Consider the following 15,427-nt stretch of genomic DNA (forward strand, 5'->3'; position numbering starts at 1 on the left):
TCACATTCCGAGGCACAGTGTTGCATTGCGAAGAATCACGAACTTTGTGGTTTTGAGAAAGAAAATGTGGTATTGATTACAGTCTTGTGTCACTGAGACAAATTCTAAAAAGATTTACATGAACACCTTACAATCCAACAGCAGAGCGGATGGAGTCGATGAGGATGTTCTTATAGTCACCGCCAGCCTCCCACATGGCGAAGCCAGCCATGCCGGCGCCGGTGAGATACTTGCCCTTGGCAGTCAGCGACTCGGTGTTGTCGTAGGAAACCCAGACCTGAGCAGTCTCGTTGTACATGAAGGGGGTCATGCTGCAGTTGTCGAATCCGGTGGCGATGCCCTGGAGCGGCTTGCCAGCCTCGTCGAGGAACTTGGCCTCGGTGATCAGGCTCCAGAAGGTGTAGGTGCCAGAGGGGGGCGAGGCGTTGCCGCACTCATCGACGCGCGGGTCGTCGTCCCAGCTGCTGCCCTGGAAGCGGTTGGTGCTGTTCTGGACGGGGTAGGCGTTCAGCGTGTTGCTGCCGGAGAAGGCGCTGGTGGTGTTGACGGAGAAGCCGTGGCCGTAGGCACCGACGGCGAGGACAAGCTTGTTGGCGGGGATGCCGGCGTTGATCCACTTCTCGACGCCCTCCTTGGCGCCACCCTGGTTGTTGCGGGAGTCGCAGGTGTAGGCGAGGGGCGCGTTGGGTCCGCCGGTGGCGGCCCAGGCGCCGTAGATGTCGTAAGCCATGATCATGAGGTAGTCGAGCTCCTTGGCGAAGCCGGAGAGGGTGCCGTTGACGCTGCTGACGCCGGTGGCATCGTACCAGGGGAATAGGCTGGTGGCGGCGGTAAGGTAGAGCTGCTTGGACTGCTTCTGGCGGAGCTCCTGGAGGAAGGACAGGAAGTTGGCGGTGTCGTCCTTGTTGATGGCGTTGCAGCCGAGACCCTGGCGGTTGGGGTACTCCCAGTCGAAGTCGAGACCGTCGAGGTTGTACTGTAGACTGTTAGTGACTGTTGCATACTATTGGGATATCGCCTCTCTTACCTTCTCGACGAGGTCAAGGCAGGTCTTGACGAAAGCAGTGCGGTTCTCCGCGCTGCCGAAGGCGGTGCTGAACCAACGGCTGCCGGTCCAGCCTCCAATAGAAACCAGGGCCTTCACGTTGTTCTTCTTGGCCTCCGAAACGAAGACGGGAAGCTGGTCGGGAGCCGACTTGGTCAAGTTGAGGCTGCCGTCCTCGGAGGTCTCGGCGAAGGCGTACTTGGCGTCGGTGTACTTCTCCCACGGCATCTGACTCACGGCGAAGCCGCGGTTGGCGTGGTATCCGGCAAAGTACGTCGAGGCGACGAGGCCGGAGGAAGTGTTGGCGGCGCACGCGGCGCTGGCGCACACGGCCAGGACGGCCGCGAGCGAGGCCTTTGTGAGTCTAGCGAACGACATTATTTATCACGAATCACACCGATAGGAAAGAAAAAAGTGAATGTAAAAGAGTGTGATGGTGGTGTGGTGAGACCGAATCATCTCAAGGCTGTCAGCGGTCGGGACACCGAAGTCCCTTCATATATACTCGCACCACCAACACCTTCTGCGCCGCAGCCAACGAAAGAGCCGCTCCATCAACAGGCGCACTTTGTCGGACGAGGCGCCGCCGCAATTGTTGGATAAAGTTCAGCAAAGCCCCAGCTCGCCCACGCAAGCTAATTGTTTTTCTGGGGCTCGCAGGCAAACGCCGCGGCGGCACTGGGCCAAGAATGACTCGCCGGCAGGGGTCAGCCCAGACGTCGGCACCCAGAGTTTGGTCTGATGTTTAGTTGGTTTATGGGGCGGAGGGCATTAATAGGTCGCTTTTAATGAACCCCCTGAGCCTGTGAGCAATGGGAAAGCGGCGAGGGCGATCCGGGTATTTGCAGAGGATGCAACATGCTGTGACGGAGGGCAGGCTGACCCCTCCTCAAAGTCCCCTTCGCCCCCTATTTTTCTCCAATTTCGCGTCCGCCCAGTTGGGGAAGAGGAGTCGTTGGTTCGTTCCCACTGTTGACGAATGACGGGTTTGTTTTCATGTCCGGGCCGCCCGACCAAGCACACCAACACGCGGGTGATCGGGCCAAGCGGCGGGAAGTCAGGCTCGGCGATGAAGAGCGATATTGCCGTGAGGAGGTGCTGACAGGGTCAAGGTCGAGGGCAGAAAAAAAACAGAGAGAGAAAAAAGAGAAAACGAAAAGGGGATGGCGCAAGAATGGCGCAGCTTCGCAATGCCCGTTACAGCCAATGCTATCCGTCGCCTAGGAACCGAAAGCGATTGGTGAATCCCAACGCCGTGGTACCTTGGAGAGCTGGATCCCGCGAGAGTTTGTTTTCTCTTTTCTTTCACGAGATCTTCGCAAACGTTAAACAGCTTCAACCGTAGCCAGTTGAGTGGTTCCAGCCGTTCCGGATGCAGCGTTGAACCACGCGGCGCGCCTTTTTCTTTTCCCCAATGAGGCCGCCGACAGGCGGGTGCAACGTGCGACTGCATGAGACACCGAGGAGGGGTTCGCCATCCAGCGCGTTCGCCGAACCGGCGCGGACGTGCACGAGTTCCTGCATGTTCCCGGTTCATCTCATGCTGTCAAACATGTGAGGGTTGCTTACGCACAGCAGATTGATAGGCTGTCAACGAGTCAAGGGCACCTCCTGAAGCTCTGCGGGAAAGCAGGTGTTTAGCTGCCAGTGGAAGCAACGCGAACATCCGCGGAAACATCGCGAAACATGTTTGACAGAGCGCAAGGCAATTCACCATTTCATTTACTGTGAAGCTAAACAGTATCTCTTGTTGATGAGACATTGAACATGGCTCTTGTTCTACATTCTAGTTCCCAGCCGGCTGGAAATTCGGGGAAACTAGTCCTCTCCCCGCAGTCTCTCTCCATGTGGACCGTCGGCGAGCAGTGCCTTTGATGCCCACGGAAAAGGTTAAGGTGGGCTATGGCGTTCCGCCTCGATGGGTAGCACCCCACGGCACGCGGGTGCCACGACGGCCACCATCTCAGCCGCAGCCGGATCTGGCTCCCGTCGCTAGATCAAAGAGCGCTGAGAAATTGGTGTGAGATATGAAGGCCGATTAATTTTTCGGTACGTAGTTTTTGCTCTGCAATAATTTGCTGAAACGGGGCACTGTTGCTCTGCAGTGTGAGCGCGCAAGTACATCGTCAGTCTTGGCTAGCCGGTGGGAGATGAACACCCTTGATTGATGCCACATGGTTGCCGCCCAGCATCAAGCCCGCCTCAGTCTTTGTGAATGTTTCTTTTGGGCATTACCTCTCTCATTTATGGTCCATTTCTCAGCCGATAACTTGAATGCTAGATTGATGGTTGAGTTGTGACAACACCCCCCCTTCGCAAAAGATATTTACAGCCCCCACCTCCACTCCATCGCCATTGGCGTGAAGCTCATGAGTGAATAGGTCTGCGTTTCTTTCTCATCAAATATCAATTTTCACAGTCGAGTCTCTTAACCTGGAAGAGTCACGTCAGATTTCGATCGAAATGCCCTGTTCGCAATAACCTTATTCTTTCTGACCTGCCTAATGCGTCTTGGCGTTTCGGAAGACATGGACGCTGATGATCAACTTGGTGGAGACCCGCAGCACCTTGGCAAGTCCCTCTTCCCGTCATTAATATTGCTTAGCATCAACCAAGGAAACCTTATGTATTGTAGATTTTTCGCAAATTCGATACGAGCCCCGAAGGCAGGTACTTGGACACCTGACCGCAGAGACTGTTGGGGCTTTCATTCGGATCAAGGCAAACCTATGAAAGCATCGATATCCCACCGGGTCGGTGTCGCTGTGTATCATCCCGGCACTCGGGATTTCGAACTGCAGGTCGCTCCTCGTACCAAGGCTTCGAGTATCATTCAGGTATTGGAGGTTGTAAATAAGCCATTCAAATTCAATGACAAAATCTCAAATGACTTCCAGGCTTCCCAAACCATGGAACAAGATCTATGTTTGGACAACCTCGCACTGCGGCTTTGGCCCGACAGCCTTTCCTATAGCATCCTCGATGCAGCCCTGGACTCCCGACCCATCCACGATGAATTCAACAATCCACTCCCTGTCGTCCCTCATCTCATACTTGAGCTTCCAGTAACCTTCATTCTTGACCATTCCACACGCACCCACCTTCTCATCCAACGTAGCCCCGTTGTCATGACCAGCCCACCCAGCGCCCCAGATCTTTACACCAGATATAACCCGCCGACCACTTCCGACCTCGATCTTGCACCCCGACTTGAATCCGTTAGAAGCATTCGTCCTCACCGAGAGCGGAACCATTCGATATTTGATGGAACCGCCCGCCTTGAATGGGACAGGATTGGAACTGGATCGCCCGACGCATGTGTCAAGGAGCTTTCCACGCATGATGTTGATGCAAGACTCCCTGTTAACCGGATAGTAGATGCCGGCGGGGAACCGAATAGATAGTGAGACAGCGTCCGGACGGATTTCTCTGTACCGGCGCGTAAAACGTGACAGCCCGATGAAAAGCTCCCGGCCATCGCGGAGCTCCTGCTTCGATGCCTCTGGACAGACCTCCTTCTCGATGATTTCGGCAAGTTAGTTGCGCTCGACCCAGCGCTGGTCATTCTCAACGCCTTCGCATTTGAGAACCGGATCGTCGAACGACTCCCATATGTCAGCGTCGCCGTTTTTCACCTCTTGTCTCGGCACGACGCTCCGCTTTTTGCCAGGGATGCCAGCGTAAGGCTGGTTTGCAGGCTTGGCTTGGTGGTTAATTCCGATTTTGAGGAGAGCGGTGGTGGCGCCGGAGTCAACAATCACCTGGTCGGATGTGACTGCCATGATCTGGTTTTGTTCGATGCGTTCATAGACGTTCCTTGCGTTGGAGGTGACGCAGCCACCTTCCCATCCGATGTGATCTAGAGCAGGAATATTCCTCGTCCACTACCCCAACAGGCGGTTCTGATGGTGCCTACTTGTCGGCCGAGCGCTCAGGGCTTACGTTGTGGTTGTGAGTAACGCGCACAACACCTAGATCGCGGCGGATGAGATCGTGGACGACTTGGCTGTTACCCTCGGGGATGACAAAGTGGTAGGTAGCTTGACGATGTTGATCGAGGCGCAAGCCTCATCCGCATCTGGCTATCGTGGGGATTTCGGACTTGCGCTCCCAAACTTCCTTTGACTTACTTAATGAGTCCCAGAGCAGGTGCACCTAAATACGATGCGAGTTTCCAGGCGTCGGGCTACAGTCGGACTCTCCACATAGTAACTTGGCTGTGTTTGGCACCTCAGCTCATGATTGGCTCCATCGCACTCTCTCAATAAGTGACAGCTCTCTAAGCCACCATTGGATCGCTGATCCCTGAGACAGATAGTTATTGCGAACAAGTCATGTTGACAGACGGACATCTGAACAATGTCGTACCATCTATCGCCATTGTCACTGAACCGAGAAAGACGCAAATTTTGAGTCGTCAGGTTAACATTGATTAAGCAAACCACGTTGCATTTAGTCTTGCGTCAATTACGCGCCTCTATCTAGCTACAACTAATCTCTCTTTCCTTTGGCTGGCTTCCACTCGAAATGATGCTGGCCTGCTTTGGGCTCGCCCGGGAAAACGTCCTCCATCTTGTCAAACATGTGTTTTCCAAAGTAATCTAGCTCCGCCTCCATGAATTGCGTGGGAAGCTCATTCGACGTTGAGTATTTGTAATACTCGAGACTTTGGCTCAACGCAGGGACACAGAGGTCTGCCTCAACAGCTTTCAGGATGACTTCCTTCGTGGCAGAGAAGTTGCATGATAGATCGTTTCCAACCTCGTGGTTGGAAAGTACGTCGTCTTCGATATTGCGGTCCTCGCGACTGTACATGGCGTCAAGCACGTCGACGATGCCGTCCGTCTGGATGATGCATCCGCCGCGCCACAGTTGGAGAATATTTCTGTAGTTGAGCTTCCAGGTCATCTTGGCGTCCTGAGCCTGGATCATGTCCATACCCTGTGCAAAGCAAGTAAGGAATCCAAAGTAAGTCGCCTTCTGCAGATGATTGAGAAAGTCTTCTCTGGAGGTGACGTCCAGCGTTCTCGACTCCACGCCTCCATTCGCAGCATCTTTGTTGTGCTTGCGTTGTCCGGCAAAGGCGGACGCAAACCGGAACAGATGAGCGCTGACGATCGTTGCTGCAGGGATGTGCAGGCTGATGGCATCTCGACAGGTCCAGTTGCCGGTTCCCTCAGTCTCGTCAACATCCTGCACGACCTTGTCTCTGATATGGCCCAGAGGATCCTCTCCATACTCATCTCTAGCGTTTGAGATGTCGACTGCGATCTTGATGAGAAAGCAGTCATGCAAAGGGCCCGACGAATTCCACTGGTCGAACACAGCTCCGATCTCAGAATAGCTCATTTCGAGGCCCTGCATCATGATCGACCACACTTCTGCCAGTACAGACATCATGCCCTGCTCGATGCCATTGTGAACCATCTTCACAAAGTGCCCACTTCCTCCCGGTCCCACGAGGCCTGTGCAAGGCTTGCCGTCTCGCCCCTTGGCCGCGAGCTTTTCCAGAAAAGGGAGAATCCGGCGTACCACGTCGGGATCACCACCGGGACAGAAAGAGGGACCGGATCTGGCGCTCTGGTAACCGCCCGACACTCCGCATCCGATATAATGAATGCCTTTTGGCGCGAGCTCTCGTTGTCGTCTTTCAGTAGCTTGCCACTGCTCATTCGCGCAGTCGATTATGATGTCGTCCCTCTCCAGATTGCCACCCGACAAAAGACCCTGAATAGCTTCATCGCCGACGGAGCCATGCGGGGTGCTGAAGACGAACACACCCGGCTTGCTTTGCGCCTTCACAGTCTCGCACAGATCCTCATAGCTCTCCCGTGCCGTGACACGGTCATCCAGACCAAGATTCATGGCGTCTCTTCTCAACTTGTCTATGTTTTCTTTGCCTAGGAACTTGTTAGTAGCCGAGACGACGGTCGGCGTCGAATGGGGCCGTACTAGGGTCGTAGAAGAAGACACGATAATCGTTCTCGGCGAAAAGAAGACTCATCGCAGCCCCCATGCTGCCTACGCCAACAACACCAATCTAGCTAAGGTCAATCATTTTGGAACTTTTGAGCACCAGGTCTCCTGGTTGAAAATGACTTACAGTGGTGAACTCGACTCCTTCGGTCGGCATATTGGCGATATTTGGTATCCAATCGGTGAATAAACTTTTGACAAGCAGGAAGAAGGGAACGTTTGCAAAGACGGAATATGCAGATTGACTGATAACAGTTGTACCTAAAGACGAAGATGGTGGTTGCTGGATGACGTTTGTCGGGCGTAAGTGGTTCATCGGATGTCATCGTGACGTCTTGGCTGAGGTGCTTGGCTGAGCATTGACTAGTGGGTTGCTTTGGCCCGCCCAAAGCAACTGTTTCATCAGCTGCAAACCGATCATCTAGAAGGAGACCACAAAATCAGACAATTTCCACAAAAGACGTTGCGGCGGTTGCGAAATCATGATTACTCACTCACCAGTTAAGTTGTGATAGGTCTGTGGTTCATGCCAAAAAGCAGACCGAACCCCGATATTTTCGAGACGATCTTGGACAACTGTATTCACCGAAGCTACACTAAATCTTTGGGACTTCTCTGCTGCCCATCGTCGACAGACACTGAAACATGCGTTGTCTTGGTAATGCCGTCTGGGGGTACACTTCCCTGCCTCCCCACGATGCTCTCTTCAGAGTCCATCTTGGATCGGTTGAATCCCGACCTGACAGCAGTCGTGTTTCGTCTCGACCTTGAGAACATTTCAATATTCCCCTGGGGATCGCCAGTAGCACCAGTTCGGTTCGTCCCATTGTTTCGCACGTAGCCATCGTGGTTGTTGTACTGAGAGGTATACTTCGCTGAGGAGCCTGCGAGGATGGCCCTGAACAGGGGCTTGAGACAAGGAATCGAGGCGGCGATAATTGCTGTGCAGATTTCGACCGTTGTCCTACGAATGAGTCATTAGCGTGTGCAGCTTCAACTGTGGTACTGGAGACAAGAGGGCTATTTACCAGATTGTAATATCGGAACTGTCGAAGAGGAAGTCGCCGTGTTTGCCGTAATTGGGCAGGAAAGAGATCTTGATGACGGCGGCGACGGTGGCGCTGGACGGTGGGGTAAGCAATGGGCTCTCGAAGAAAGGACGTAATCAGTCAAGTTGGCTTACAAGATTCCCAACGACAAGACTCCAATAACTGCGGATTTGACTTTCCAGTTGAGTTGGACTGTCCACAACATTGGGATTGGCAACAAGGCGAAGAGTAGATCTGTGAATACCGAGACACCTACAAAAGGTACAACTACATGAGCAAAATGGAACTGACCGAAAGTGACAGAAGACTTACCCGAGTTGAAGAAGGCAGCAAACTTCAGGTTTGCTGGTGGGATGCATTCGCCACCCTCGATCGAGGTATCCCACGCGTAAGCCAGCGGCCGACATTGAAAGAACACGGTCACTTGAAAGATTAGAATGGATGTTTCTCTACATGTTCATGTTGGAACACCTACAAAAGTTCCCTGTCGCGGAGAGAACCGTAAAGACGATGGTACCCATGATAAAGTACCGCATCCGCGTCGAAGGGCTTACCCTCAGCAGAAACAGCCCAACGCTGACTTTAGCTAGACAAAGAGCAATCAGGCAGAGAGGCTGTGTGACAAAGTTATAATGCAGCCCGATGACAACATTTTCCTTGAGTTCGATGTATTGGATATGTCGCCCTCCTCCGTATTCGACTTCAAGGAGGATCACCATCATCTCGGCGAAGATAACGACCTACATAGGAAAGAGTATCAGCCAATCACTTACAAAGTTTTTGAGGTTGATTGAAATCATGGTGGCTGGAGTTGAAGATCAAAGGAGCGCTGATTTCAGCAGATGACATGAGACAGTACTTACCGTGGCGGCGACGATACACCAATCATCCCAACCAACGAGTCGAACAATCCTCGTCCTTACATACATCCTCATCATGACAATAACCACCGAGATACCCACCAGGCTCCCGCAGGTTGCGAGGATCTCAGGGCCTCTGTTGATATCCGGCGGAAGCTCCGAAGCGTCGGCCATGGCTAGAGAATCTTAAAGCTTGAGTAGAAATGAGGTGGAACCAAGAGCACGCAAGATCGACAGCGGGCCTCGCATCGACGAGGCACCCAATTCTTTATCTCGGTGTGGCCAAGCCACGCTCGCCTCCTATTACTGCCGCACCATGCTCCGCTGCAGAACGCCGGCACCTATTCTGCGCCGAGGCGGCGCAGAGAAGAGGGAAAATTTCAACCCACCTTTAGTGGCAGGTGAACCTGTTGGTGTGGCTGATCCGATGGGATGGATCATGCAGGAACATAACAGAAATGACGCGAGTATCACCGACAAGGGGCAATGGAACTTGCCATAGACCCCTACATTAACATGCGACCCTCCTTCGTGAGGGACTTGTCCGAATTCGCGACTGCTTCGTTATCCTTTACCATTTAGTCTGTGGCTAGTCAGTTTTCCTCGTTCGACCAACAAGATTTACGATTCCCCATATTTCATCATCCGTTTTGTCGACATCTACGTATGTCTCATTTTTTGCGTTAACATCCAACGGCTATGGTCCAACCCGCAGCTCATTTTGATGCGCGATCGCGCTTGAAACCTTCAGACATATGTCGAGCTGATTTGAATAGGTCAATCGAAGGTAAATTACATTCATGTCTAACCAGCTTTTCACATCTAACAATTCTCGCCGAAAATATTTGCCGCATGTTCGTAGCGTCAAGCAATGTTGCCCACCGGGATGTGGGCAATCCTTCAAACTAGAACCAACATAGACATCAACACGAGTTAAACCTTGCCATTATGCCATTTTACGGCCAAGGTCACGAAGCCCAGACATTGTTCCACTAATGGTGGAGGATTATCAAGGACTCAGGAGTGGGTCTCTTTCCACCGTCCATAAAATACAGGGATGTCCGGGGAACAAAGATCTGGCGAACAACCGTTCCTCGCAGCAACTCGGCGGCCCGGCAGCGAACAGAGCATCAGTCGGCCAAGACGTTCGCTTCTTCGTGGCATTCCGGAACTTCCGGCATGCGCGTACCTTATTGGACTCCCTGGAACCGATTCCGCGGGCCAGGGGACCTGCATGCGACCATTGCGATAGGAGCGTATCTAACCGTCATGGAGGACGGTGTTGGCGCAGGGGGACAGCATACTGATTCGCTCTCATGATCTTGTGTGGAAACTCCGCCGGTGAATCTCACTGTCGGAATCCTTCAGCGACGGTGGCCCAAGATGCTGGGCGCGCCCAGATGAAGCCAGATTCCTGAGATTAGGGGCCGGCAGAGAGCCGAACTTCCTTTTTGCGAAGGTCGTCCGCGTCGGTGGCATCTCAGACCCTGCCTGCATGCCGAGGGCTCAGCAACCAACGTTACCAACAACAACGCCGTGCTCTTCTGGTTCGCCGAAAGACACCCTTCTCTTCGGCGTGCGGTACGCCACCTGTGCCACCTGAATACGACTCCACTGCATGCAAGTTGGTGCAGAGCGCCGCAGACGTGCATCGCCTCTTAGCCCAGATGGGCGACAGAGCAGGCTCGCGACAGGCCATCGAAGAAATTCTGCAGAGATGAGAACCGGACTCGCCAATTTGCCGGCATAAGCTCCGCAGCAGTTGTGCTCTTTATTATGTTACGTCCATCGCCCATTGACGCGCTGACCTTTCTCTCTTCATCTCTCTTCAAGCTGACTCGCATTCAGACTTGACACGGGCCCGGCCATTAGTTCGTCAAAAGACTCGCCAAATTTGATTGACGATCATTTTTTTCCAGAGACAACCGCCAACCATGAGGATCAGCTCCATCGTCTCTACGGCCATCCTGGCGTCGTCTGCCTGGGGTCTCCCGACGGTCCAGCCCCGCGACGATCTCGCCGCCGACGAGGCCCGGTTCTCCAATCTCACGGAGAGCATCAAGGCTGACGTGCTCAAGTCGCTGGACGAGCGTGAGGAGAAGCTTCGCAAGCGCGGCGAGACGGCCTCCTGCACGGCGAGGAACCTGGTCTTCCGCCGCGAGTAGTAAGTCATGATCCCTCCGCCCCAGCTGCCCAGAGAGTTGCCGAGATGAAGTGACTGACTCAATGCACCACCAGCGGTTCTCTGTCCCAGGAAGAGAGGCTTGCGTACGTCAACGCGGTCAAGTGTCTCCAGCAGTTGCCCGCGCACACGCCGGCGAATGTTTCTGCGGGTGCACGGTCGCGGGTAAGGCCATGAGCCCACTCACACAACCCACTTCACCGGACCGATCCGAGATTGGCTGACTCTTTTTGGCTTGTTGTGATAGTTTGATGACTTTGTTGTCATTCACATTCAGTCGACTCTGTTCATTCACTACACGGGTGCGTTTGCTCTTCTTAAGGAAATCGACGAGCCCTGATGGTTGCTGACATTGCTGCGCAGGCAACTTTATGCCATGGCATCGCTGGTTCGTCCACCTGTACGAGAAGGCATTGAGGGATGAATGTGGTTATACTGGCTACCAGCCGGTGAGTGTTCATTTAGGAAAGGACCCCAACAAGGATTAGAGAACTGACTCGCAATGACAGTACTGGGATTGGCCGAAGTACGCTTCGGCTCCCGAGAAGTCTCCCATTTTCAACGGAGACCCGTACAGCCTCGGCGGCAACGGGGACTACGTGCCCCATGATGGCCCCGTGATCACCCCGCCCGACGGAGTCGGCGGCGGCAACATCCAGCTGCCTGCTGGCGTCGGAGGTGGCTTCGTGACCACCGGTCCTTTCGCCAACATGACTGTCAATCTCGGCCCCGTCGGTGGTCTGGAAGGAACGGCCGCCGGCCCGGATGGCGGTCTCGGCTACAACCCCCGCGGACTGAAGAGAGATGTCGGACCTGCCATGAACCAGAGATACGCCAACTACACCACTGTGCTCAGTATGTGTTACTGGAGAATTGATATTCGATCGATCGACTAACCAACGATAGACTTGCTTCTGAAGCCCAATATTTCCGAGTACCGCCTTCTTTCCGAGGGCGTCCCCTACACAATCGAGATTGGCCCTCACGGAGGCATGCACTACGCGATCAGCGGTGATCCGGGCGCCGACTTGTTCACCTCTCCCGGCGACCCTGCTTTTTGGGTGCACCACGGCATGATGGATCGCATGTGGACCCTCTGGTAAGCTAAGCATTAAGTCTAAACTTAATGCGACATTCCTGATCTGACATTCCTCCTCCTTACAGGCAAGCGATCGACCCAGTCAACCGCCACAAGGACCTCAACGGAGGAGACTATGGGCACCTGACCTGGGCTAACGAGCCACCTTCCAACAAGACTCAGCTTACCGATGTTATTGACATGGGATATGCTGGCCCGAATATCCAGATCCAAAATGTCATGGATACGCTCTCCGGCCCCTTCTGCTACTTCTACCTTTGAGGATGCATCTCAGGGTTCTGAGAGATATACAACTGAGCTTTTTAGCAAGGTTGCCGTGTCCCGGTCCAGTTGTCAATGACCTAGTGTAATGATAATCAATGAATTTGAATTCCAGCATCCCTATCACGTATATTGGAGATGTATGATAGATCCTCACGTAGCGGAGAATAAGACAACAACAACGACAATTGCGAAACGCGGCTCAACAATGAAGTACCTGGATATAACGACGCACTCGCCTTCTTACAGCCATGCCAAAATGGAGGTAATTAAGCTCACACTTGCTAGTAAGCCTGGCCTCTGATAGTATTAATCGAGACTTTTAGTATATCTCAAATCAAGCGATAGTTACTTCTTTCAACTCTAGAATGTCCTGTCGGTTGCTCATCAAGATGCAGATGCCGATCCGCCGAAACGTCAACTTGTCCGAGCACCGTTTGAAGACAAGGGCCACACTAAAGTTGACAAAGGCCACGAGAAGCTCCTGGCCATGCGAAATTTCTCGGTCCGTACGGTGCACTATTAGGGTAGATCTGCTAACCGCTAGTTTTAGGGTTCTGTAGACGAAAGTTAGGCTAACTTAACCTTATACTTTATTTCAATTGATTAATATAGGTTGAAGTTAGCCTAACTTTAACCTTATAATTATGTATAATTATAGGTAATTAATTATAATTATACCTAAAGCTATTCTTATCCTAAAGTAATAATTATAAGTTTATAGCTCTATTTTAATATATTTGTATTATTTATACTTTCTTATACTACTTTTTTATTCTATCTTATACTCTATTATACTTAATACTTTTTTTATATTTATTTTAATAATAAATTATTAATAGATATTTCTTATAAAATAGAATTAGATAACGATTTAGTTTAGTTAGTATTACTTTCTATTGATAAAACTAATAAGTTTCTAAAGCTAATAACTCTAGAAAATTATTATTTCAAACTTAAAAATAGTATAATATACTATAATAATAACTTTAGTTCTAACTTAGTATATCTTAACTAAAAGTATTAACTTATATCTAAAAACTAAGTATATTAATTTATATATTAAAACTAAATATATATTATCTATTCTCTCTTAACTGGTTTATATCTAAAAACTAAATATTATTTATTAAGTTATAGTTGTCTTATAAATGTTTTTAGATTTATTTATCTTTTATGTACGAATTATAGTAAGGTTAGATTTAAGATCTTATTAATCTCTAGCTTATTCTTTAAGATCAATTTAATAGATTTACTCTATTAAATTAATCTTTTATTTTTGTAATTAATGTTTTATTTTATTTTAGTTAAAATAAAATATAATTTCTAAAGTAGTAACTAATATATTTTTAAAGATATTTTATATATACTTTTTTAATATTTAAATAATATAGATTACTATATTCATTTATAGATAACTATATGACTTTTAATCCTTTATAGCTTTATAAGGAAGAAACCTTTAGTTATAGTTAGCAATTTTATTATTAAAAAAGAAGTAAATTAAGATAATCAAAATAATAAAATATCTAACTATAAAAGTTATCTATAGGAAGAGATATTTAAGAAAGAAGTTTATAAATAAGATAAAATAAACTAATCTTTCTATTTAAAAGGGATACTTTCTAACTTTAATATAAGTATAAGTTAAGACTTTAAGAAGTTAAGTTATTATATATAATTACTTAACTTTAGTTTAAGCTGTTTAGAGTAATAAAAATAAGAATAATAAAGATAACAAAGATAATAAAGATAATAATAACTATAAGTAATTGTATATAATTATTTAGTCTATTTTATATTAGCTAGAGAGTACTATATAGTTAAGTTGTATAAAGAGTGCTATAACTATATTATAAATTTAATTATAAGTAGAATTATCTAAAATCCAATTTAATTTTTAAGTATTATACTAAAAAGAGCTAACTATTAGTATTATGAATTAAGACTAAATATATATATCGTTAGTAAAAGTTTTTAGTTAAATCTATTTAATAGGTTTCAAATTCTACTTAGGAAAGCTTATAGAAGTTGTTATAGTTATAAGGAAATCTTATTTACTTTTTAATAAGTTTCAAATTCTATTTATACAAATTATTATAATTATAACAAAATCTTACCTACTTATTTATCCTTAATAACAGTTATTTAGGTATAGAAGTTAAAACTAGCTATACTATAATAATAGATATAGTAAAGCTAAAAGAATACTTACTTTTTAAACTAGCTACTTTATACCAAAAAGCTATACTAAACCTAATTATTAATAATAGTAATAATAAGGATAATAATAGGGAATTGATACACGGGCATCACGAATTGATACACGGGCATCACTCTTATCCGGGCATCACTTTTAAGCCCATCTATTGGCCCAAATCTTTTGTTAGTGCACTTCCATTCTGCTAACCACCCTACAAGTATTACCGCCCAAAACATTCTTTCTGCCACCTAGCCCCTAAACCCCGCAGTTTAACGCATCGTAATAATCTACATCAATCATCAACGAATCTATACAAATTCCATCCATTACAATGGCTTCGCCTATTACAGTATCTGATTCGTTATCCCAATCCCAACGGAACCGAAAGCGTCAAGCTCAAAGTCCCAGGTCTTCCAACCAACCTCGCCCCGAGAAACGTCAACGGTAACACAGACAACTCCGGCATCCATCACCCACACTCTCCACAAGTAGTAGTGGTTCCAGTATCAGCCTATACTACGGGGCCGGTGATGATAGAGCACTTGATAACATCTTTGCTTCACACCCTCAGTTATTCACTTCCGTCCCAGAACCTCATGGACTCCGGGGATACGATGATGCTGCTATCGAGACGTATAACAACCACAAGATTTGGCTCTCCCTTCAATACCCTTCCGGTCTCCGCTGGCAAAAGGTCAAAATGCCTATGCTTGGTCCAGAATATGGCCGATTACCTTCTCATCAATGGAGCC

The 15,427-nt window shown here is 49.0% G+C and overlaps 5 protein-coding genes across 5 annotated transcripts; 1 reads left to right on the forward strand and 4 right to left on the reverse strand.

The window, feature by feature from the left end:
* Window positions 1-127: 127 nt before the first annotated feature.
* On the reverse strand, window positions 128-1,423 carry COL26b_012907 (uncharacterized protein; the record flags this gene model as incomplete). The annotated part of the gene is made up of 2 exons (XM_053185541.1): window positions 128-976; window positions 1,028-1,423. The coding sequence occupies 2 exons, from the start codon at window positions 1,421-1,423 to the stop codon at window positions 128-130; spliced, it is 1,245 nt and encodes a 414-aa protein (XP_053030529.1).
* A 3,158-nt stretch (window positions 1,424-4,581) lies between these two features.
* On the reverse strand, window positions 4,582-4,827 carry COL26b_012908 (uncharacterized protein; the record flags this gene model as incomplete). Its single annotated transcript, XM_053185542.1, has 1 exon — window positions 4,582-4,827. One exon carries the CDS (start codon window positions 4,825-4,827, stop codon window positions 4,582-4,584), a length of 246 nt encoding a protein of 81 aa, XP_053030530.1.
* A 709-nt stretch (window positions 4,828-5,536) lies between these two features.
* Window positions 5,537-7,178, reverse strand: COL26b_012909 (uncharacterized protein; the record flags this gene model as incomplete). Its single annotated transcript, XM_053185543.1, has 3 exons — window positions 5,537-6,945; window positions 6,998-7,085; window positions 7,149-7,178. The coding sequence occupies 3 exons, from the start codon at window positions 7,176-7,178 to the stop codon at window positions 5,537-5,539; spliced, it is 1,527 nt and encodes a 508-aa protein (XP_053030531.1).
* An 867-nt stretch (window positions 7,179-8,045) lies between these two features.
* Window positions 8,046-8,275, reverse strand: COL26b_012910 (uncharacterized protein; the record flags this gene model as incomplete). Its single annotated transcript, XM_053185544.1, has 2 exons — window positions 8,046-8,142; window positions 8,205-8,275. The coding sequence occupies 2 exons, from the start codon at window positions 8,273-8,275 to the stop codon at window positions 8,046-8,048; spliced, it is 168 nt and encodes a 55-aa protein (XP_053030532.1).
* A 2,589-nt stretch (window positions 8,276-10,864) lies between these two features.
* On the forward strand, window positions 10,865-12,472 carry COL26b_012911 (uncharacterized protein; the record flags this gene model as incomplete). Its single annotated transcript, XM_053185545.1, has 7 exons — window positions 10,865-11,094; window positions 11,169-11,277; window positions 11,360-11,414; window positions 11,476-11,561; window positions 11,622-11,967; window positions 12,019-12,211; window positions 12,277-12,472. 7 exons carry the CDS (start codon window positions 10,865-10,867, stop codon window positions 12,470-12,472), a joined length of 1,215 nt encoding a protein of 404 aa, XP_053030533.1.
* Between the last annotated feature and the right edge of the window lie 2,955 nt (window positions 12,473-15,427).

Source organism: Colletotrichum chrysophilum (genome assembly GCF_026319265.1).
Source record: "Colletotrichum chrysophilum strain AFK26 chromosome Unknown scaffold_195, whole genome shotgun sequence".
NCBI classification, from domain to species: Eukaryota; Fungi; Ascomycota; class Sordariomycetes; order Glomerellales; family Glomerellaceae; genus Colletotrichum; species Colletotrichum chrysophilum.